The sequence below is a fragment of the Pelobates fuscus genome, chromosome 10 (assembly GCF_036172605.1).
Source record: "Pelobates fuscus isolate aPelFus1 chromosome 10, aPelFus1.pri, whole genome shotgun sequence".
NCBI lineage: Eukaryota > Metazoa > Chordata > Amphibia > Anura > Pelobatidae > Pelobates > Pelobates fuscus.
Window position 1 is genome coordinate 8,727,079 of NC_086326.1, and position 23,679 is coordinate 8,750,757.

Below are 23,679 nucleotides of genomic sequence, written 5' to 3' on the forward strand. Positions count from 1 at the left end.
TTTTGGTTATTGTTTTTCCGTCATTCCGTCATTTTTATTTTGCTTTGTTTTATTTATTTACTTTCATTTTGTAAGCTTAACACAAAGCAGAGAATTTGGGGATGAATTTTCGGGATGAAGAATTAATGCTCTTTGCCGTTTTGCCGTGTTTCTGATGGTTAAAAAGACAGACTCGCATTTTTTGTGACACAATGCAAAGCCCAATATTGATATTACTATTATTTACTAAGCAAGAGACTATTCTGCATCACTGCTCTCTCTGTAAATGGGACATATATTACATTCTTACACCTTACTATCAACTTCTTCTAGTGATTCTCGCTCAACGTGTAGCAAGTAATGGAGTCAAAACTATAATATCAAATATCAGCGCACTGTCATTGCGAATATAACAAGTGTTTAACATGCACGCGCGTATCACCAGTGTGTTATATTGTTATAATGTGATTAATATTGAAACCCAGCAACATTTTTACTGTAAAGTTCATTTAAGTTTGAATTCAGGACTTGTAGGGAATTATGGCATCCGAAAGAAAACTTAAATAATAAACAGTCTGCGTTAATGGATGGTAAACAGATTTATGGATCTAGTGGAAATGTCACTGTGTGTGTGTGTGTGTGTGTGTGTGTATACATATATATATATCCCCCATCTCCTGACCTTCTAAATATTTAGTGATCATGTGACTGGTTCTGGGTTTATACAGTGGAAGTAGCAGAATTGCTAGATTAAGGCCTAGTTATTAAATCAGATTTTTTTAAAAAAGCCCACCTCAGACCATTACTGCACTAAGAACAAGCAAGTATTCAAATCCGTCTGCATGTTAAAAGTCAGCCAAAGGGTTTGTCACCGATTGAAGGCCCTCACCCACCATACATATTGATCAGAGACTCCCCCCACCTGCAGGGGGACTTGTAATGGCTTAACACTTAAAAGACTTTGCCTCCTTCCTGTGTTTTAGATTATAACATTCTAATTGATTAATTAAAAAAGATACATTGGCAAGCCACCACCTGACAGCTTTTTTTGATCCTTTTTAAAATTGTGTTTTATTTTGCCTCTTTTTGCAGAGGGCACATCTGCTGGATAACACGGAGAGGCTGGAAAGGTCGTCACGGAGGCTGGAAGCCGGCTACCAAGTGGCAATAGAAACCGGTAAGCATTGAGCGAATGAGCAAATTGTCTTGCTTATACACAGCAGTGTTCAGAACACGACATTTCACACACACATCAAAGGCATGACGGAGGCAGCAGCCTGCAATATCCCTTATATTGGAGAGACAATTGGGAGCTTATTTGCGTTTAGATTTTTTTTCTGTTCCTTTATTATCATATTTTTTTATTTATTTTTAAACTATGGTGTGGAGCAAACTGCTTTGCAAGAGTTGAAGGGAAATTGCTGCCATAGCACTCTACCTTTTTATCCAGTGTCTGTCTGTCTGTCATAACCATTACAAGTATATATAATACTTATCACTTCGATACATTCTCTGGGCCGTCATGTTCTTATAGCGACCTGCGTTACTCACTGTACTCGTTTTATCGACCCTGCGTGATGAAACTGCTGATCAGTCTTGCCATGTTTAACCATGTAACTCTTACACACAGGCTAACCTTCTGTACAAACAGATCTGTCACGGCAGGTTACATTCTACATAACCCCCTGCAATTAATTCATATCAATTTATATCACAAAGAAACAAGATGTATCTTGGTAACTCCGATCTAGCGGAACCATTTTCTTGTCTTTGTGGGTTTTACTCTCTGGTAGCACCCGCCTCCAGTTCGCCTTCGCTCCACCTACTCTCTATATTGATTTGTCTTGTTTGGAGACACTTCCTGTGTGATGTCAACACGCTGGCTTCCAAACTGAGTGATATCAGTAACTCGTTCCTAGACATTACAGCAACCGCAGCACATGTGCAGAAAGGAGTGGGAATACCTGTGGAAATGACCGAGCGGTGGGAGAAAGACCCACTTTTACATAGATTTTTCTCCAAACCAATACAATTGCTAGCAAATATGCTAGCCCAATATATGGATGAAATCGTATATGATCTTAACAAATAGTAAAAAGTGTGGGTACTGTGCCAGGTACCCTTTACTGCACTTTGTACCTAACCTTGCTTGGCTGCGTTATATCTCTCTAAGATAGTGTAAGTGAGCTGCTCTTCTCCCGCACAAGAGACCCGTTTTTAGGTTCTGTGTGTCTGTTCTAATTGTATGTAGACGTTGTTTTCACAGACAGTAGCATTTTTAAAATACTCCTACGTAGGATGGTTTATCAAAAATATTTCTGCTTCAGTACTACACATATACAATTGCTGCTCTCCAAGAGAATGCCCAAATATTTGCCATTTCTGTGAAGGGTACTAATCACCCTTCAGTCTAATATCCCAGCATTATATGAGGAATCATTCCTATCTTTCAAGAACCAGAAGTCCATACAAATCACACGCGGGAGCATATTTCAGTCGCTACCTGCTGCTAAAGGCTTCTTTCATTTGCACACAGCATGGGATTTTATCTGGTAGAACATGATTGGTTTAGGAAAACTCTACTTCACTGATACCTGGGCAGGTCTGGGGAACGTGTGGTATAGAAAAATACTGGATGGGCCCTGATCTATGGTGGGATCGGTAACACATGGGTGTTATACGGGAAAAAAAGAAATATAGAGATCCCCACCTGTTAATCCTGTAACTGGGCGGCTCCATATTGGCTCCTGACGATTTATTGTTATAAGCTCCGCCCTTTACGCCTATCAGTCAGCACAGAGAGAGCATACAGAGAGGAGGAGAAATGTAACAATGTTTCTATTTTCCTCTTTACTTGCATGGTGTGCCCTGACTGTGCCTTGTCTGAACTGGATTATGATGTCATGTTCGAAAAGAGCAGGCTGCCAGGGTCATATTCTCAATCTTTAATATACATTTTAAGGGGTACAGATAATTTAGTTTAAAAAGGTTAATGCAATTTATATGTGATTTTGTTTGATTTATCGGTGTAAATTCCAGATAAATGGCAGAAAGATGTTATCTTATCTCCTGTGCCAAGCTGGACCCTGTTAGTCTGTGCCAGGCTGGGTCCCCGATAGTCTGCCTTTTAGAACATTATGGTATTTGTAATTCTAGAACATCTGGGGATCTGAGCAGGGCCCTCCACCTCTCTGTTCCTGTACTTCCAGTTGTCTGGTTACAATTTCATGTCTGTTAGTCCACCCATTGTACAGCGCTACGGAATCTGATGGCGCTATATAAATAATAAAATAATAATAATCTACCTTTCAGGCTCCACTGCATTATGCTTTAATAGGAAAATTAGTTTCCTGGATGTACAATTCACGTATTGATACCTTATTACCTGTACCCATGTACTGATACTTTATTAACCACACCTAGGTACTGATATCATATTAACCACACCTAGGTACTGATATCATATTAACCACACCTAGGTACTGATATCATATTAACCACACCAGGTACTATACCTTATTATCCATACCCAAGTATGTTACTCTATTATCCATACCAAGGTACGTTACCTTATTACTAATACCTAGGTACTGCTATCTTTTAGTCCATACCCAGGTACTGATGCCTTATTACCTGTATCCATGTACTGAAACCTTATTACCCATACACAGGTATTGGTACCTTATTACCTGTACCCAGATACGGACACCTTATTAACCACACTTAGGTACTTTATCCAGGTGCAGTACTGATACCTTATTACCTGTACCCACGTACTGATACCTTATTAACCACGCCCACGTACTGATACCTTATTAACCTGTACCCAGGTACTGATACCTTACTTGCACCCAGGTACTGATACCTTACTTGCACCCAGGTACGGATACCTTACTTGCACCCAGGTACGGATACCTTACTTGCACCCAGGTACTGATACCTTACTTGCACCCAGGTACTGATACCTTACTTGCACCCAGGTACTGATACCTTACTTGCACCCAGGTACTGATACCTTACTTGCACCCAGGTACTGATACCTTACTTGCACCCAGGTACTGATACCTTACTTGCACCCAGGTACTGATACCTTACTTGCACCCAGGTACTGATACCTTACTTGCACCCAGGTACTGATACCTTACTTGCACCCAGGTACTGATACCTTACTTGCACCCAGGTACTGATACCTTACTTGCACCCAGGTACTGATACCTTACTTGCACCCAGGTACTGATACCTTACTTGCACCCAGGTACTGATACCTTACTTGCACCCAGGTACTGATACCTTACTTGCACCCAGGTACTGATACCTTACTTGCACCCAGGTACTGATACCTTACGTGCACCCAGGTACTGATACCTTACGTGCACCCAGGTACTGATACCTTACGTGCACCCAGGTACTGATACCTTACGTGCACCCAGGTACTGATACCTTACTTGCACCCAGGTACTGATACCTTACTTGCACCCAGGTACTGATACCTTACTTGCACCCAGGTACTGATACCTTACTTGCACCCAGGTACTGATACCTTACTTGCACCCAGGTACTGATACCTTACTTGCACCCAGGTACTGATACCTTACTTGCACCCAGGTACTGATACCTTACTTGCACCCAGGTACTGATACCTTACGTGCACCCAGGTACTGATACCTTACGTGCACCCAGGTACTGATACCTTACGTGCACCCAGGTACTGATACCTTACGTGCACCCAGGTACTGATACCTTACGTGCACCCAGGTACTGATACCTTACGTGCACCCAGGTACTGATACCTTACGTGCACCCAGGTACTGATACCTTACGTGCACCCAGGTACTGATACCTTACGTGCACCCAGGTACTGATACCTTACGTGCACCCAGGTACTGATACCTTACGTGCACCCAGGTACTGATACCTTACGTGCACCCAGGTACTGATACCTTACGTGCACCCAGGTACTGATACCTTACTTGCACCCAGGTACTGATACCTTACTTGCACTCAGGTACTGATACCTTACTTGCACCCAGGTACTGATACCTTACTTGCACCCAGGTACTGATACCTTACGTGCACCCAGGTACTGATACCTTACGTGCACCCAGGTACTGATACCTTACGTGCACCCAGGTACTGATACCTTACGTGCACCCAGGTACTGATACCTTACGTGCACCCAGGTACTGATACCTTACGTGCACCCAGGTACTGATACCTTACGTGCACCCAGGTACTGATACCTTACGTGCACCCAGGTACTGATACCTTACGTGCACCCAGGTACTGATACCTTACGTGCACCCAGGTACTGATACCTTTCGTGCACCCAGGTACTGATACCTTTCGTGCACCCAGGTACTGATACCTTTCTTGCACCCAGGTACTGATACCTTTCTTGCACCCAGGTACTGATACCTTTCTTGCACCCAGGTACTGATACCTTTCTTGCACCCAGGTACTGATACCTTTCTTGCACCCAGGTACTGATACCTTACTTGCACCCAGGTACTGATACCTTACTTGCACCCAGGTACTGATACCTTACTTGCACCCAGGTACTGATACCTTACTTGCACCCAGGTACTGATACCTTACTTGCACCCAGGTACTGATACCTTACTTGCACCCAGGTACTGATACCTTACTTGCACCCAGGTACTGATACCTTACTTGCACCCAGGTACTGATACCTTTCTTGCACCCAGGTACTGATACCTTTCTTGCACCCAGGTACTGATACCTTTCTTGCACCCAGGTACTGATACCTTTCTTGCACCCAGGTACTGATACCTTTCTTGCACCCAGGTACTGATACCTTTCTTGCACCCAGGTACTGATACCTTTCTTGCACCCAGGTACTGATACCTTTCTTGCACCCAGGTACTGATACCTTACTTGCACCCAGGTACTGATACCTTACTTGCACCCAGGTACTGATACCTTACTTGCACCCAGGTACTGATACCTTTCTTGCACCCAGGTACTGATACCTTTCTTGCACCCAGGTACTGATACCTTTCTTGCACCCAGGTACTGATACCTTTCTTGCACCCAGGTACTGATACCTTTCTTGCACCCAGGTACTGATACCTTTCTTGCACCCAGGTACTTATACCTTTCTTGCACCCAGGTACTGATACCTTTCTTGCACCCAGGTACTGATACCTTACTTGCACCCAGGTACTGATACCTTACTTGCACCCAGGTACTGATACCTTACTTGCACCCAGGTACTGATACCTTTCTTGCACCCAGGTACTGATACCTTTCTTGCACCCAGGTACTGATACCTTTCTTGCACCCAGGTACTGATACCTTTCTTGCACCCAGGTACTGATACCTTTCTTGCACCCAGGTACTGATACCTTTCTTGCACCCAGGTACTGATACCTTTCTTGCACCCAGGTACTGATACCTTTCTTGCACCCAGGTACTGATACCTTACTTGCACCCAGGTACTGATACCTTACTTGCACCCAGGTACTGATACCTTACTTGCACCCAGGTACTGATACCTTACTTGCACCCAGGTACTGATACCTTACTTGCACCCAGGTACTGATACCTTACTTGCACCCAGGTACTGATACCTTACTTGCACCCAGGTACTGATACCTTACTTGCACCCAGGTACTGATACCTTACTTGCACCCAGGTACTGATACCTTACTTGCACCCAGGTACTGATACCTTACTTGCACCCAGGTACTGATACCTTACTTGCACCCAGGTACTGATACCTTACTTGCACCCAGGTACTGATACCTTACTTGCACCCAGGTACTGATACCTTACTTGCACCCAGGTACTGATACCTTACTTGCACCCAGGTACTGATACCTTACTTGCACCCAGGTACTGATACCTTACTTGCACCCAGGTACTGATACCTTACTTGCACCCAGGTACTGATACCTTACTTGCACCCAGGTACTGATACCTTACTTGCACCCAGGTACTGATACCTTACTTGCACCCAGGTACTGATACCTTACTTGCACCCAGGTACTGATACCTTACTTGCACCCAGGTACTGATACCTTACTTGCACCCAGGTACTGATACCTTACTTGCACCCAGGTACTGATACCTTACTTGCACCCAGGTACTGATACCTTACTTGCACCCAGGTACTGATACCTTACTTGCACCCAGGTACTGATACCTTACTTGCACCCAGGTACTGATACCTTACTTGCACCCAGGTACTGATACCTTACTTGCACCCAGGTACTGATACCTTACTTGCACCCAGGTACTGATACCTTACTTGCACCCAGGTACTGATACCTTACTTGCACCCAGGTACTGATACCTTACTTGCACCCAGGTACTGATACCTTACTTGCACCCAGGTACTGATACCTTACTTGCACCCAGGTACTGATACCTTACTTGCACCCAGGTACTGATACCTTACTTGCACCCAGGTACTGATACCTTACTTGCACCCAGGTACTGATACCTTACTTGCACCCAGGTACTGACACCTTCTTAATCACTCCCAAGTACTGTCTGCAGGTACTGATACCTTATTACCTGTACGCAGGTACTGATACCTTATTACCTGTACGCAGGTACTGATACCTTATTACCTGTACGCAGGTACTGATACCTTATTACCTGTACGCAGGTACTGATACCTTATTACCTGTACGCAGGTACTGATACCTTATTAATCGCACCCAGGTACTGATACCTATACCCAGGTATTGTGCGTAAAGGTGCTTGCACATTGTATGCCCAAAGGAGTGCACCAAAGTGCTAGATTCCGTACTAAGGAAATCTTAAAGTGTGTCTATAGAACTCTATAGGGGGTAACCCTTAAATGTATACAAAGAGACTGAAAAAGAAGGTAATCCCTAGCCAAATAGGCATTGGGAGCACCAGAAAATAGAGTTCTATGGGTATTGACTGTATGTATAATGAATTAAAAAAACATTTTACTATGGGGCATAAATTGACCCCAGAGAAAAAAGAAAACTTAAAACACCATCACAACAATAAACATACAGAGGAGACTTTGTAGAGCTCAGCAGATATAGAGTGGCATTATAAGGTAGAGAGTCATATATATGTCTGCTGACACCAGAAAACAGCTTGATTACTGAGTCTATCCTTGATAGAAAAAATTAGACTCAAAATATGGATGCCAAATAAAACGCAGGATCTAGCTTAGGTATATATAAAAATCACTAAGTATTCGTCTGTATATAATGGATAAGAGGAGCCTCAGTAAACAGTGGATAAAAAGTATCCGTTTGTTACAATCCTCCCATATATAACAGCCCCAAAGGAGCATGAATAGAAACTAAAGTATCCAGACTGTAGCTAACAGTGACTAAGCTCGTCTATGAAAACTGCCAAAAGATTCTACACTCAGGTATTAGACACAATTATTCCAGCAGATTTTCTCTAAGTCTAACACTAACTAGACTCAAAGTAACACCATCTCCCCCACCCAGTGAGCACAACAAATAGTGCTGTGATTAAAACAAAAAATAAAGCATAGGACCCAATGCACGTTTCGGCGCTGCTAAAGCACCTTTGTCAAAGGTAAGATCGGTACTGACCTATAACACAATTTATACCGAGCGGTATGTTTGTATCAGCCAATCGGCGTATCGGCATATTTTCTTTGTTTGCGCCAAAAAATCAAAGCGCTGTGTACAGCTGTCAATCATCTAGTGACGTCCTCTTTTGGCCCGCCCATGGGCGTGAGCTAGGGGCGGACCTATTAAGAGCCGAGGAGTATACTCCTGATCAAATTGAGTCAGTCTATCCTGGACTCCACCCCTTATGGGCGTTACTTTCGGCGGAATACATGCCCATTGTGTACATATATACTGTATGCTACATCATATCATCCATATCGCCTCTATGTTCGATTAGTAGGTGAATTTAAGGATGAGAACAGTAGCTGTTATACAAGTAAAGGAACTTAATAGAAATTTAAGATGTCTTATCTGAAAGATAAATCTAGACAAACTGACCTTAATCAAAAAGCTAAAGTAACATTATTCCTTAACATGATGATCTCTTAGACGCTGTCATAATAATAACTTGTGTTTATAAACAGTCTATAATCCTACCTCAAGGAGAGAGATATTAAAATATGGCTTATCCTTCTTAAAGAGAAACCACTTTATGTATTTTTAATACTGTATTGAATGTTCTGAGTTCATAATAATTTTCTCATGAGGTCCTAAGGTATATAACACGATATCCATACAACATGGGCTAAGTGAACATGAAATTCCAATAGTAGATAATAAACTGATCTGATATGAATTTTCTAGATCTTATACCCAAGGGGTATATGATTCTATTGCGTTCAGTTTACAGGTAAGTACCCATATGCTTTGTGTCTATACAATTCTCTAAATGGTATTATCAGAAAATATATATTGGTAATGACCAATAGATACAGTAAAAAAACACATATATACATATTTACAGGTGCAGAATATTTTTAATGTATGGGAATAATATTCTTACGGGTCAATAAATGGGGTAAATGTAAAACCCTCATTCAAGCCCTTAGGTGCCAGGGTATCGAGTTTATGGATCCAGTAACATTCCCTTCTTTTCAGGGTCTTGTCCAAATCTCCCCCTCTTCTACCCATCTGAATTCTTTCTATTCCCACAAATTTTATACACTTGGGTGTGTCCATATGATGCGATCTGACATGTCTAGCGACCGGCGTGTCCCTATTTGAGGTCACTGAATGGATATGTTCCATTATACGTCTCTTAAACGGGCGTATTGTCTTGCCCACATATTTAATGCCGCACTTGCATGTCAGTAAATAGATCACACCCGAGGTATTACAGTTGAAAAACTGTTTTATGGGGATTTCAATGGTGTCAGTGGAATTTGTAAGCGTTTTGGATCCTTTGGCAATAAAGCTGCATGCCACGCATCTCCCACATTGATACGTGCCATGTACTGTGATCCAACTGTTGTTTATTTTTCTCGATGTAGAGAGATAACGGTACCAGCATTTCCTTAATGTTTCTGCCTCTTCTGACTGTGATAGACACCTTAGTTGAAATGGTGTCCCTCAGGTGTGGGTCCTGTGTTAGTAATGGCCAGAATCGGCCCAAAACTTTCTTTGCCTCATCCCAGCCTGCATTGTAATTTGCTATGCATCTTATTTGTTTTTTGAGGTCCGATTTGGACTTCTCTTGTAGAAACTCATCACGATTACAGCTTAGGGCTCTTTGATATGCTTGTTTGAGGCATCTGCTGGGGTACCCTCGCTCTTTAAATCTTTGTCTCAAATCCATAGCTTTGCACTTGAAGTCATCAATTGATGAACAATTTCTTCTCAATCTTAGATATTGGCCTACTGGGATACCCCTTTTTAAAGGGGTGGGGTGATGACTTTCCCATCGAAGCATATTATTTGTAGATGTAGGCTTTCGATACAAAGGGGTCTCAACTTCTAAGTTCTCAGTTATTATGAGTGTGCAATCTAAAAAGTTAAGTACTTGGTCACCATATTCCATTGTGAATCTAAGATTGAGGTTGTTCACATTTAGTGCTCCTACAAAGTCTTCAAAAGATTATCTGGTGCCGGTCCATATAACAAGGACATCATCTATGTACCTTTTCCATAGAAAGATGTACTCAGTGAATTTTCTATTTGATTCTGAAAACGCAATCTCACGTTCCCACTGTGGCGAAACCGACCTCGCCACGTGTCCTTGGAGGGGGCTGATTGCCCGCCTCTTGCCTTTGGACTATGGACCAGACTTTATGGGAATGTGATACCCCAGATAGCCATACCATGGAGCCTATTCATATAATGAAAGACTATGGGAAAGACTTTAGCTCCATGGCAATTGTACTGTGTGAGTAGGATCTGCGCGCTATTCGGTAGTTTTGTGCGTGCAGATCCCAGCTATCTGGGGATATGTGAAATGTCTGTGTGTTATGTGTAAATGTGACTTTATGTATTTTAAAGTGTTTTATGTCGTTTTGCAACCATGTGGTTAATGGAGTCTGCCTTTAGTCCTGGGTAATTGGATTACTTCTCCAATTAACTCCAGGGCAGAAGGGAGGAAACCAGGGTGCATTGTGGGGATGTTTTTCTGCCAGCCAGAAAGGAACAAAAGATACTTTTAGTAACTTTTGAACCCCTGGTCGGATTCATGCCATTTTTTAATATGTTGTTCCCCTGAATGGATTGATTGTGGATATGTATTTTTATGTGAATGTGATGTATGGTTTTAAAGTTATGAAAGTTGTGTAAAAGTATATTTTACACTGTATGCATAATGGGATTATGTGTCACACTAAGGGGAGGGGCTGTGTGGGAGGTAACATCTATGTCATTGGTTCTTTTATGCCTCCCCCTGGGTGTGGCCTGTATGTGTGAGTTGGAAATAAAAGCCAGGCTGGATGAGCCAGTCCAGAGTTCCTGTTTTACCCTCAAAGTGATGTGTCGTCTCATTATTGGGGGAAGGATTTATTGTATGCTGTTCCAGTTGACTGCTAGGGGTACAAGCCTATTCGTATGGTTCCTATTCAATGGTCTACAGCATTCATACGCTTGGGAGAATTTAAAGGTTTCTTGGATTCGGTGATTATGGTGTCTGCCAGAGTGCTTGGAGCCCTCAGGAAGCACTAGGAGCATCCATTAACGGAGGTACCAGTCGAGGTGCCAGGTGATCCGTTACACCCACCATCCCAGGTGCCGGTTGGCATATGCTGGGGCACAAGAGGTCCCCATAGCAGTCCCCTGCACCTGGTGATAGTACTTATTTTGGAAAAGGAAGAAAGTGCGTGTTAGGACAAATCTTGGGTGAGTATTATGCTCCAAGCCTCTCTTCTTCAAGAAATATTCCGTATGATCTAGACCACTGGAGTGTGGTATGGAGGAATACAGAGCCTCCACATCCAGACTACAGAGTACAGCTCCCTTTGGTACTTTCAGTGACGTCAGGTATCCTTCGTATCTTTAAGGTAGGATGGCAAGTTTTCCACAAAAGGACGTAGGAACTTATCCACATATATACTTCCCCTACTCGTAAAATTATTGGAACCTGATACCATTGGTCTTGCTGTGAGTATTTCCTGTTGTTTATGAATTTTAGGGAGACAGTAAAAGGTGTATGCCCACAGCTATACTCAGGAGACCTGCCTCTTGGAATATGGTGACTTTCTTCCAATAAAATGTTTCCCTGCTTTCTCTTCATACTTGTTGTGTTATCCATAATGACCAATTAATGACCAATGTTCCAGTGGGAGTTTTCCCTCTCCTCATATACTTGTTAGCCCAGAGCTGGCAATATGAGGCTCTGGAGGAAGTGAGTGCAATTTCCATGGGTGTCTTTTATATAAAGGGTTGATTTTGCTTTTTCTAGGTTTGTTTTTTACGTTCTAGGTTTTCTTATATACCTGAAAATTCCTATTACAGTAAGATTTGCATGTCATACTCTGTATTATATATATATATATTAAGTATCATATTTATCAAAAGCTATTATTACCAGCTGCTGCTTTTGCCATCTTTAGGGTATTGACGAAGGGTACTACACTTAAATCGTTTATTACTTTGAGCGTCCTTTAATAAGCTTTAGTAGTTCTTGTCCCAGTTTTTTTCTTTTTGTTGTTCCTGATTTCTTTAGAGCGGTCCACATCAGCCTTATCCCCTTCACTGGGACCTTGATCCTTCATTGCTGCCCTCAATGAAAAGAAACCAAGCGATTTCATGGATCACAGGTGTGCTCATACCATACCTGGCTCAACTGAATGTAGCTAGATATGCTCTCTGTCAGTCACTGTATGATTATAGATACAGATATGATTAAATATGGTAATATTATCCCATGAGCAGACATGTGCACAAATTGATCTCTAAAGCATTTATTCAGTGATTTACTAAATGCTGTGTATGAATATGTTTATGTGCTTTATTAGCGACCGTTTCTGTTTAACTCTTACTGTTGCAAAGCCTTTCCGAGCTCCCGTTCTCGCGTCTCGTACCCTCAGAAGAAAGACTCTCCTCACACTAGCAGTGTGCTCACATTGCAACTGGACTAAATTGAAGCAATAGACATTTTCTCTCCATAAGTGCAGTCCTCGTATTAGTGCGATGTCGAGCCTTTGCTAAAAAGAGCACGCGTCTTGCCTTCCGCTACGCCCAGTTTGGAGTTAAAAGTGCCCACTTCTCTCCCTCCTTTTATTTCTTTTCTAACTTTGAATCCAGTTTTCAAAGATGGCCTTCGAGGTTTCCTCCCATTGCACCAACGTCTGAAGTAACAAAAAAAAAAAAAATTCTACCCGGATTTTGATAGAAAAACTACATCTGACAGGGAACAGCATGGTAGGTTTCTAATTTCAAAGGTTGGTACGATGGGAGGAAAAAGACTTTCTGCCGTGGAAATTCTAAGTGAGAAGGATGAGAAAAATATTTATATCCCTGCTGAGGAGGGCCACGTAATTCTACTGAGGGGACATGACGGTGCAGGAGAAAGGCTCTGCTGTGGAGCCGTCTGGCTGGCAACTGTCTATAATTAATCACACGAGATATAAAGCTGCATTTTACCAGATCTTACCCCAATATTCCATCTACCTCCGACCTGTCGTTTTCCTGTTTGTAGTATAATACTATTTGTGATCTTTGTGAGCTGGATATAACTGGTATTGGGGTTTTTGTACCCCAAATGCTTTCTGGTTTTATGGGGGTTATTTGTTAATATTGTTTAGAAAGTTTTTTTTTTCCCTAATCCTGTGTTAAAGGAATGAATATATGGATTGATGTAGCTCCATTTTTTCTAACTTAGACCCGAAAGAAAGTCCAAAAGTCTTGTCGTAAGCTGTTGAATCAGTTAGATCAGTGGCTTAAATCTTAAGGGCAATCTTCAATGACACTCACTGTCTCCCACGTAGAATTCTACAAGAGACGTGAATTGAGTGGATTTTACTTGATTTCTTGATACATGATTTCTGTAGAAGATTTGACATTGTGACTAAATCGTCATTCTTCATCACTGACCTCGGATCTACCCAATTTGACCCTAGTGCAGCCATTTATTAACCCGGACTTTGTGCCCCAGCCACAGGAATAGGCCAATATTCCACTCACACACAGATCACTGATAAATACAATGTACGGTACTTGGCTTCCAAAAACATGTTCCAAAAAAAAGATTTACAGCCAGGGCCCTGAGCGTTCCCGTGTCAGCCTGGCAGAGGTGCTGTATCTGGAGTGAATCAGCCGATTAAACCAGGGAATTATGTTAATATGACCTATATTCGGAAATCACATTAAATCCTAAATGGTACATAAGCTTTTTTTCTCACTGAGTGACATCTACAACTGTCAGCAGCGTCAGACCCGGGGAAGACATCCATCCGACGAGATTTTGTGCTTGGTAGAGAGAAGTGAAACAGACGAGATGGGGAACGTGTTTCACGTTTTATTGTGTGCCCATGGCGGTAAATTCTCTCGCTTTCTTTACTGCCTTATTCCCCTACGCATTAATGCTCTGATTTTAATTCCCTTTTCCCCCCTCTTTTATTTCTGATGTCTTTTTCCAGTTTCTCCATTTATATCTTTACACCCGTTCTTCTCATTAATTTTCCTCTTTAACCCCCGAACTGCTGGGGAGAGAGCTGCCTTATTCACTGTGCTGATTTAAATAATAGACACGGCTACATTTAGGATAAAACTCATACATTGGAAACAAATCTTTTCCCTTTTCTTGTTTTCCTCCAAGTATTGTAGACTGGAACCACAATTCACTATGACGTGGATATTCTCCTAGACCTCACAATCAAAGGACATTCTTTATTTAATTGCATTTTATGTTTGTTTTTATGATCCTTGACCAAACATTAACATTGAAGGTTTTTTTTTAAATTTATGTTTTTGAGAGAGCCAGTGCCCCCCAAAAAGGTGCCAATGACCAGGTTCCATCATTATGAGAAGGGAACGTTACTAGGAAACATGAAACAATTGTCATGGCGATATTCTTTTGCTCCTGGCTACTTCCGGCCGACTAGGTAATGTCTCGTTAGTGCGTTGTTTGCAGTATTACCTAGATATGGCGTCGAAGGAAAGCTGACTGTCATTGAAGAATCTGTCTCTTTTATTAGCACATTGATAGAATGGGATTATGACTTGCTTGTGTTCCCAAAGTTCTGCATTCACTTCAATTATTTCATGTAATCAGTTACTCGACTTTTATCCAAATGAAAAAAGTGTGAACTTACAGCCCGTCCACCCGCCCACCTTGCCCTCTTGTGAACATTTGTCCTATAGATCTGCTATATAATTTTTTACTTCTGTATGGATTCTGGGAGAGCTGCAGTCATGATCTAGATGTTTAATGAGACAAAACTTGCTGTAATATTATAGGGGCTTAAATGTATGCCCTCCCCTCTTGCCCCCCAAGTCTGTTCAAGATCTGGTTCAACTATTTAATGCCTTCTACGGGGTTCCTCTTAGTTGTGTATCAGAGAGCTTGTATAGAAACTGCATACATTCACGCCGTGACTAGCTGTATTAATTTTGTCTTGTAATATGGGTCAGTTTCAGCCTAAAAGTCCCATTAATTGCTCAGTAGTACGCATCCACAAAGTTTCATCTTGTTTTGACTCGATGCATCTGAATCAAACTTCTAGACGTGAGGATGCACGTATCGCATTGTGTGTGTATGCTGATTAGGGGCTGCATTCTCTACTCTCAAACTTTACCAAAATGTTTTTTCTTTATATTAATATGGCGACGGGCTTTGAGCCATCTTGAAGAGTTTATCATAAGAAACCGTTTAAAGACTTGGAGAGTACACACCCTGAAATGCAGAAACACTCACTCCCCTTTCTGGATCTTCAGGCTGATCAGAGTGCACCCCCTTCCTACTAACTAAAATAATATTTCTACTAAGGTTGGACGGCTTCAGTTAATTACATACAGACTGTTAAATCAGAATTGTCCTGACTCAATTGGGAGCATAATGCGTGTGAGTTCTATCTATCAGAGGGTGAAAGACGAAGAGTCAGTCTTCTCGGAGAGATCATTAAGACTTCGCTATTACTACACTTGTCACATAATGTTTAATCTAACTCTGGACAACATGCTGTGACTGTACTTTTAAATAGAGAATACAGTGCTATCGTTTCTCTTGTGGTCTCAATATTTATTCATAATAATATTATTGGCCAAAAATATCTGCAAATTCTAAAACAAATTAAAAATAAGAATGCCGTAAACAAACTAAAAATCCAGTAGTTATTTAACCAAGAGACTTTACTTGTATTACGTATTCAACCAAGAAAGGTCCATATTGCACCTTGGATTTAGATAATACCGTTCATTAAGGTAACAGTACTCATATTTTCAAACTGGAGCTGCCCCACCTGGACGACAGTGTTACTCGTCTGAGTGTAGATTGTGAAAACATGAATGCAGTGTCACTATTTAATAGAATCACTGAAGAAGTAATGAGAATGTCGGTGCGACAGTATAGATAATGCAATGCCTGGTACACAGATTAATATTGCTTTACACATCCTTCGAGTGATTATCCACTTTGCAGTAGTAGTTCTCAGTTTAAAATGAATAGGTTTCTTGCTAAACTGGACTTTGAGAGTAGAACATATAGTCTTATTAGATGGAAGGTACTGTGGAAGTTGGCTGCTTTTTGTTATATATTTTCTAACTCTTATTCCATGGAAAACCAAGTAGTAGAAGTGGGATTGTTTTGTGTGATATTGGATGTGAAGTTTGTAAAGTGCGGTCTGTCATTATTTACATGGCACTGCTCCGTAGTGTGCCTCGATGTCCATTCAATATGTGGGCAATGTTCACCTCGTTTCCACGGAGTTTTCGATTTTGTTTTCTTTGTGTTTTTTAATTTTTTGCACACATCCTGTGCTGATTCGATCTGTTTTGAGCTGAATATTGTGTTTCCGTAAACGTAGTCTCCAGTGACAATATAGAAATGCAGCGTGTGCTGCGGGTTGTCTCTTGTTCTGCGCAGAATGCTTCTCAAAGTTTCACCGATGGCTCTTTTATATCTCAACTCTTCCAAGTGATTCAGCATGTTGTAGTCACAGACCTTTACAATGCAGCTTGCTATATTTCAGGACAACATCAAGCGTAGCGGCGTCTAGCTTTTAGCATTACATTGTTTGAAACAATCTGTTCAAATGACTGTGTGAAGAATTTTGTTTCTTGATGTGTTTGTAAAATCCTCAATTCTCAACAGATCTGTCGGCATTATCAAGAAAAAGAAGTTTCACGATTTTCTTTTTAAACGGTTACATGTCAAAAGGTATAGTGTAGCATTCAGCGCCTGCGATCTTTCTTGTAGGCAAAAATCTAATATTATTTGTGGTATATGCATAAAATGAAGGGAAGTAGATGGCTGTTTAAAAGTTTCCCAAAATATAAAACTGTCAGAAAAAAATCCACCAATTCACAACTTATTTACTCACTAGTGACATTATCTTTCTTTTGGTTTGTTCTTTCTCAAACGAAGACCCCCTACTAAATTCATTGAAATGCTGCTGCGTATCAGCATACATTGCTTCTATACCAATAAATCACACCTGTGTACTGATACATTATACCTGTATAGTGATACATTGCTGGTATACCAGTAGATAATACCTGTATAGTGATATGCTGTACCTGTATAGACATACATTGCTGGTATACCTTTAGGTCATACCTGTACAGTGATACATTATACCTGTATAGTGATACATCGCTGGTATACCTTTAGGTCATACCTGTATAGTGATACATTGCTTCTATACCAATAAATCACACCTGTGTACTGATACATTATACATGTATAGTGATACATTGCTGGTATACTGATAGATCATACCTGTACAGTGATACATTATACCTGTATAGTGATACATTGCTGGTATACTGATAGATCATACCTGTATTGTGATACATTATACCTGTATAGTGATACATTGCTGGTATATCTTTAGGTCATACCTGTATAGTGATACATTATATCTGTGTAGGGATACATTGCTGGTATACTGATAGATCACACCTGTATTGTGATACATTATACCTGTATAGTGATACATTGCTTCTATACCAATAAATCACACATGTGTACTGATACATTATACCTGTATAGTGATACATTGCTGGTATACCTTTAGGTCATACCTGTATAGTGATAGATTATACCTGTATAGTGATACATTGCTGGTATACTGATAGATCATACCTGTATAGTGATACATTGCTTCTATACCAATAAATCACACCTGTGTACTGATACATTAGACCTGTATAGTGATACATTGCTGGTATACCAATAGATTGTACCTGTATTGTGATACATTATACCTGTATAGTGATACATTGCTGGTATACTGATAGATCATACCTGTACAGTGATACATTATACCTGTATAGTGATACATTGCTGGTATACTGATAGATCATACCTGTATTGTGATACATTATACCTGTATAGTGATACATTGCTGGTATATCTTTAGGTCATACCTGTATAGTGATACATTATATCTGTGTAGTGATACATTGCTGGTATACTGATAGATCATACCTGTATTGTGATACATTATATCTGTACAGTGATACATTATACCTGTATAGTGATACATTGCTGGTATACTGATAGATCATACCTGTATTGTGATACATTATACCTGTATAGTGATACTTTTCTGGTATACCTATAGGTCATACCTGTATAGTGATACATTGCTGGTATACCGATAGATCATACCTGTGTACTGATACATTGCTGGTATACTGATAGATCATACCTGTACAGTGATACATTATACGTGTATAGTGATACATTGCTGGTATACCTATAGGTCATACCTGTATAGTGATACATTACTGGTATACGGAAAGATCGTACCTGTACAGTGATACATTATACCTGTATAGTGATACATTGCTGTTATATCGATAGATCGTACCTGTGTACTGTTACATTATACCTGTATAGTGATACATTGCTGGTATACCTTTAGGTCATACCTGTATAGTGATACATTGCTGTTATATCGATAGATAATACCTGTATAGTGATACATTGCTGTTATATCGATAGATCGTACCTGTACAGTGATACATTATACCTGTATAGTGATACATTGCTGGTATACCGATAGATCATACCTGTGTACTGATACATTGCTGGTATACCGATAGATCATACCTGTATTGTGATACATTATACCTGTATAGTGATACATTGTTGGTATACCAATAGATCATACCTGTACAGTGATACATTGCTGGTATACCAATAGATCATACCTGTACAGTGATACATTGCTGATATACCAATAGACCATACCTGTATAGTGATGCATCGTACCTGTATAGTGATACACTGTACCTGTATGTATAGTGATACACTGTACCTGTATGTATAGTGATACACTGTACCTGTATGTATAGTGTTACACTGTACCTGTATGTATAGTGATGGATCATACCTGTTTAGTGGTGCTCTGTACCTGTATGTATAGCGTTACACTGTACCTGTATAGTGATGCATCGTACAGTATCTCAGTCTGAGTACTCGGTAACGTCTGTGTTAGTATGTCAGTCTGAGTACTCCGTAACGTCTGTGTTAGTATCTCAGTCTGAGTACTCTGTAACGTCTGTGTTAGTTTCTCAGTCTGAGTACTCCGTAATGTCTGTGTTAGTATCTCAGTCCGAGTACTCGGTAACGTCTGTGTTAATATCTCAGTCTGAGTACTCTGTAACGTCTGTGTTAGTTTCTCAGTCTGAGTACTCGGTAACGTCTGTGTTAGTTTCTCAGTCTGAGTACTCGGTGACGTCTGTGTTAGTTTCTCAGTCTGAGTACTCGGTAACGTCTGTGTTAGTTTCTCAGTCTGAGTACTCAGTAACGTCTGTGTTAGTTTCTCAGTCTGAGTACTCGGTGACGTCTGTGTTAGTTTCTCAGTCTGAGTACTCGGTAACGTCTGTGTTAGTTTCTCAGTCTGAGTACTCCGTAACGTCTGTGTTAGTATCTCAGTCTGAGTACTTGGTAACGTCTGTGTTAGTATCTCAGTCTGAGTACTCCGTAACGTCTGTGTTAGTTTCTCAGTCTGAGTACTCCGCAACGTCTGTGTTAGTATCTCAGTCTGAGTACTCGGTAACGTCTGTGTTAGTATCTCAGTCTGAGAGACAGTTAGAAATAACAACTTAGATTCTTGCACTATCCGCCAATCTGTTAACCTTGAATTACTATTACAATACAGACTGGCTTAACAAGGTAATATCTGTACTTGTGTGTTGTTACAGATTTGTATGTTTTTTAGCGTTTTCTGGCTGCTATGTCGTCCCAGGTGTGGCTCGCTCCTGCCGTGGCGTGGTGTGAGGCTTGTTTGTACAAATTAAGATTTTTATTAGTAATTTGCGAGTGGCTGAGTGCACACTGTCTGCCCAATGGATGGCCTGTGGTTTTATTTATTAATTTACACTTCATACAGAATGTGTCTTCTTGCACTTTGATTTTCCTGCAGACAGAGCCTTGCGGAGTGCGCCTGATGTTCGTAATATTGACAGACTCTCCTTTGCCGGGTGCTGCAGCATTTTACCAGCTTGGATTCACAGCAGGTCAGGACTCTGTACAACTCACATCAAGTGAAAAACTTAGCACGCTTGGGCTTTTAGAAATGCAGCTTTTTGTACTGGCTCTGTTTGAAGACCATGCCTATGCGTTAGGAGGAAATATTGTCTCCCATTTGCACGAAAGAAGAAAAGAAGCCTTAAAAATGATTTTCATTGAAGAACCAAGTTAAGACAATATCAAAAGGGCAGACGAGGGGCATTCATCATTGAAGGGCATATCCACATACCCAGAGGAGGCGGAGGCCTGAGGACCAGTTTGTCAAAATACTGTCAGCATTTGTCCAGAAAGGAACATCGCCAAAATCTTGCTGATCTGCGTCTGTAGCCAGAAAATTCATATCGTACGATGTTCACGTCAATAAGTCAATAAGAGACCGGAAACATGCAGATTTCTGGAGCAGTAACTGGCTGCATTAGACTAATATTAATCTTATTAATACAAAGGATAACAAGGGGAACTCTAGCAAAGATTTACCTTTCACTCATGTGAATGTTTTGATGCTCCGTAAAATCAAGGAATATATTTTCTAACATTTTGTAAACCGCTCGGAAAAGTGCGTTTTCTGAGAGACAAATCAGATTTTTGTTTTTTGTTGTTGAACAAAATAATGATTGCAGAGTTCCCTCACATGTTAGATGTGTTTTATACATGACGATAACCCACCGTACATATCATTGAGATGGCTGAACGTCACCATGCGGATGATTGAGAGCAACATTTTCCTTAGCTATTCCACTTCCCTTATGAGTTCACTTTTCCAGTCGGGGTGGATCCAGAACCAAATCTCAGGAGGAACACTGGTGGTGAGCTGTGGCGGAGTGAAAAGGGCTGTAGCGGAGAGATATGGAGCTCTAGTGTAGGGGATAGGAGGCTGTACACCTACGTGGCCACACACAGGGGCACGGAAACACAATAACACACAGATACACACACTGACACATACACACAGATTCAAACCTATACCCTCACAGACACATACACTGGCACACACACCGATTCAAACATATGCCTGCACAGGCACACACACAGATACACGCACATACCTAAATTTACACACACACACTGGCACACACACAGATGCACACTGGAACACACACAGATACACACACTGGCACATAGATCCACACATACCTACACATGGACACTGACACACACACAGATACACATGCACACACTGGCACACAGATACACACAGATACCCACAGACACACACTGACACAAGCACTCTTAGACACACACAGACACACTGACACACACTCAGACACGCAGATACACACACTCACAGACATGCAGATACACACACACACCCTTACACACTGATACTCACTGATACCAAAACATACACACTGGCACACACACACATTGAAATTTACATTGGCTAACCATACCCATAGTGATAATCGCTATGAAATGTGGGGCCCGGGACTCGCAGAGCAGTCCGGGCCCCCCAGGACCGCCGGGCCCATGACAACCGTTGTCATGCCCTGATGGCGGCCCTGATGACAGACACAGCTTATTATATGCAAAATTAATCCATGCGGTCAAACTCAAACTACTCCAGGGAAGCAGCAATGACTCTATTACACATCACCCTTAACACATACAATAAAAACTTTAAATACAAATAAATACTTGCACACTATCCCAAATCCCTGTGCATATTTAAATAACAGTTTTTAGTATCACTGAGTGTAGGTGAGTCCTACACTAACAATTCACCTTGCTGTCTTCAACTAAAAGGTAAAATCTGTAATGACACAATGATGGGTATTTTTCTAACCCCCTACATACTTATTAATTAATCTACTGAAGACAGCAAGGTGAATCGTTAGTGTAGGACTCACCTAAGAAGTTTGCCTTGACGTGGCAAGTGAGTTATTACATAAATGGCAATTCGAGTGATCATGTCTGCCTTGGCTGCATGGGCAGTAGCCCCATCCTCTGGAAACCATGGTTCATCATGTAAAAAAATTCAGTCCTATCCTGATTCCTCACACTAATAACATTCCAATATTTTTATTTGTTCCTTTGTGAAATTATCAATGATGAATATCTCAAGATTCCGTTATAATCCATACCTGCAACATTTTTTTTTATCTATTAACAAAAAAGTGAATTGCCAGTCAAATTCTACAGAGTTTCTGGCCACCCTGTACAAACCACCAAAATAATGTATGCATTCTTACTGACCCATATTTATTGGGTCAAAGGTCAGTATAAATGGATACATGACGGGGTCCGCGTGAAGAACGAGAACAAATAATTGTCTTCTGAGTAATCATCTCTGTGCAAATAGCAGTAGGACGCCGGTGTTTGGATTAGCTGACCTTGAGATTTTAGATTGACCTCAGCAAGTATTCTCTTCTTGGATCGATGGTTCCAGCTATTGAATTGAAGACAAGTCACATCCTAATTGCTAATTTGCAAATTGCTTTGGCAGCATAGTGTTACTGGTGTTGTTGTATAAATATATATTTATATATATATCTCTTCTTAGATGGTTTTATCAGGTTTTTTTTCTAAAGGGGTTTTGTTTTTTTCATTTTTTTTTCATTTTTTTTTTTACTGTTTACAACTGATTAGAGTTTCCACCAGTTCTCCCTGAAACACATTAAGGGGAACATTCTGGGACGTAGTGGCCCACCCTTGTTTTGGGATATCAATGAGATAATGCGTTAACAGAAAACATGGACAGCTGTCATTTTCTGTAAATGTCAGGGGCAGCATTGAGCTGGAGGGGCTGAGTGTTCACAGCCAATTGTTTTCTATGAGATATGACTGTGCTGAAGGGGGTTATGGGATATATTGGCCAGGTATAAAAATAATGATAATAAATAATGATCTGCACTCCATGAATTGTGCCCTGCCATACTGACCCTTTTATGGAAGGATGAAATTACTATTAAAATCACCCAGACAATCTCAATACAGTAGTGGTGCTGTAGCTTTAACCCCGCAATGTAAAACCGTGTTGTTTTGAGGGAACTTGCAGGGTTAAGTCTACCTCTGATGACTGTTACACTGACTGCTACTAGGAGCGCTTCCATGGCACTAACCGGTAAAACTTGCTCACGGGACTGGAGC

The 23,679-nt window shown here is 41.0% G+C and overlaps 1 protein-coding gene across 4 annotated transcripts in view; it reads left to right on the forward strand.

Moving 5' to 3' along the window:
* VTI1A (vesicle transport through interaction with t-SNAREs 1A) overlaps nt 1-23,679 on the forward strand; it is a 313,337-nt gene that overhangs the window by 99,295 nt on the left and 190,363 nt on the right. For all 4 annotated transcript variants that reach the window (XM_063435024.1, XM_063435025.1, XM_063435026.1 and 1 more), the window contains one exon: nt 1,072-1,156. In XM_063435024.1, coding sequence (XP_063291094.1) covers nt 1,072-1,156 — 85 coding nt within the window. The remainder of the gene's footprint in view (nt 1-1,071; nt 1,157-23,679) is intronic.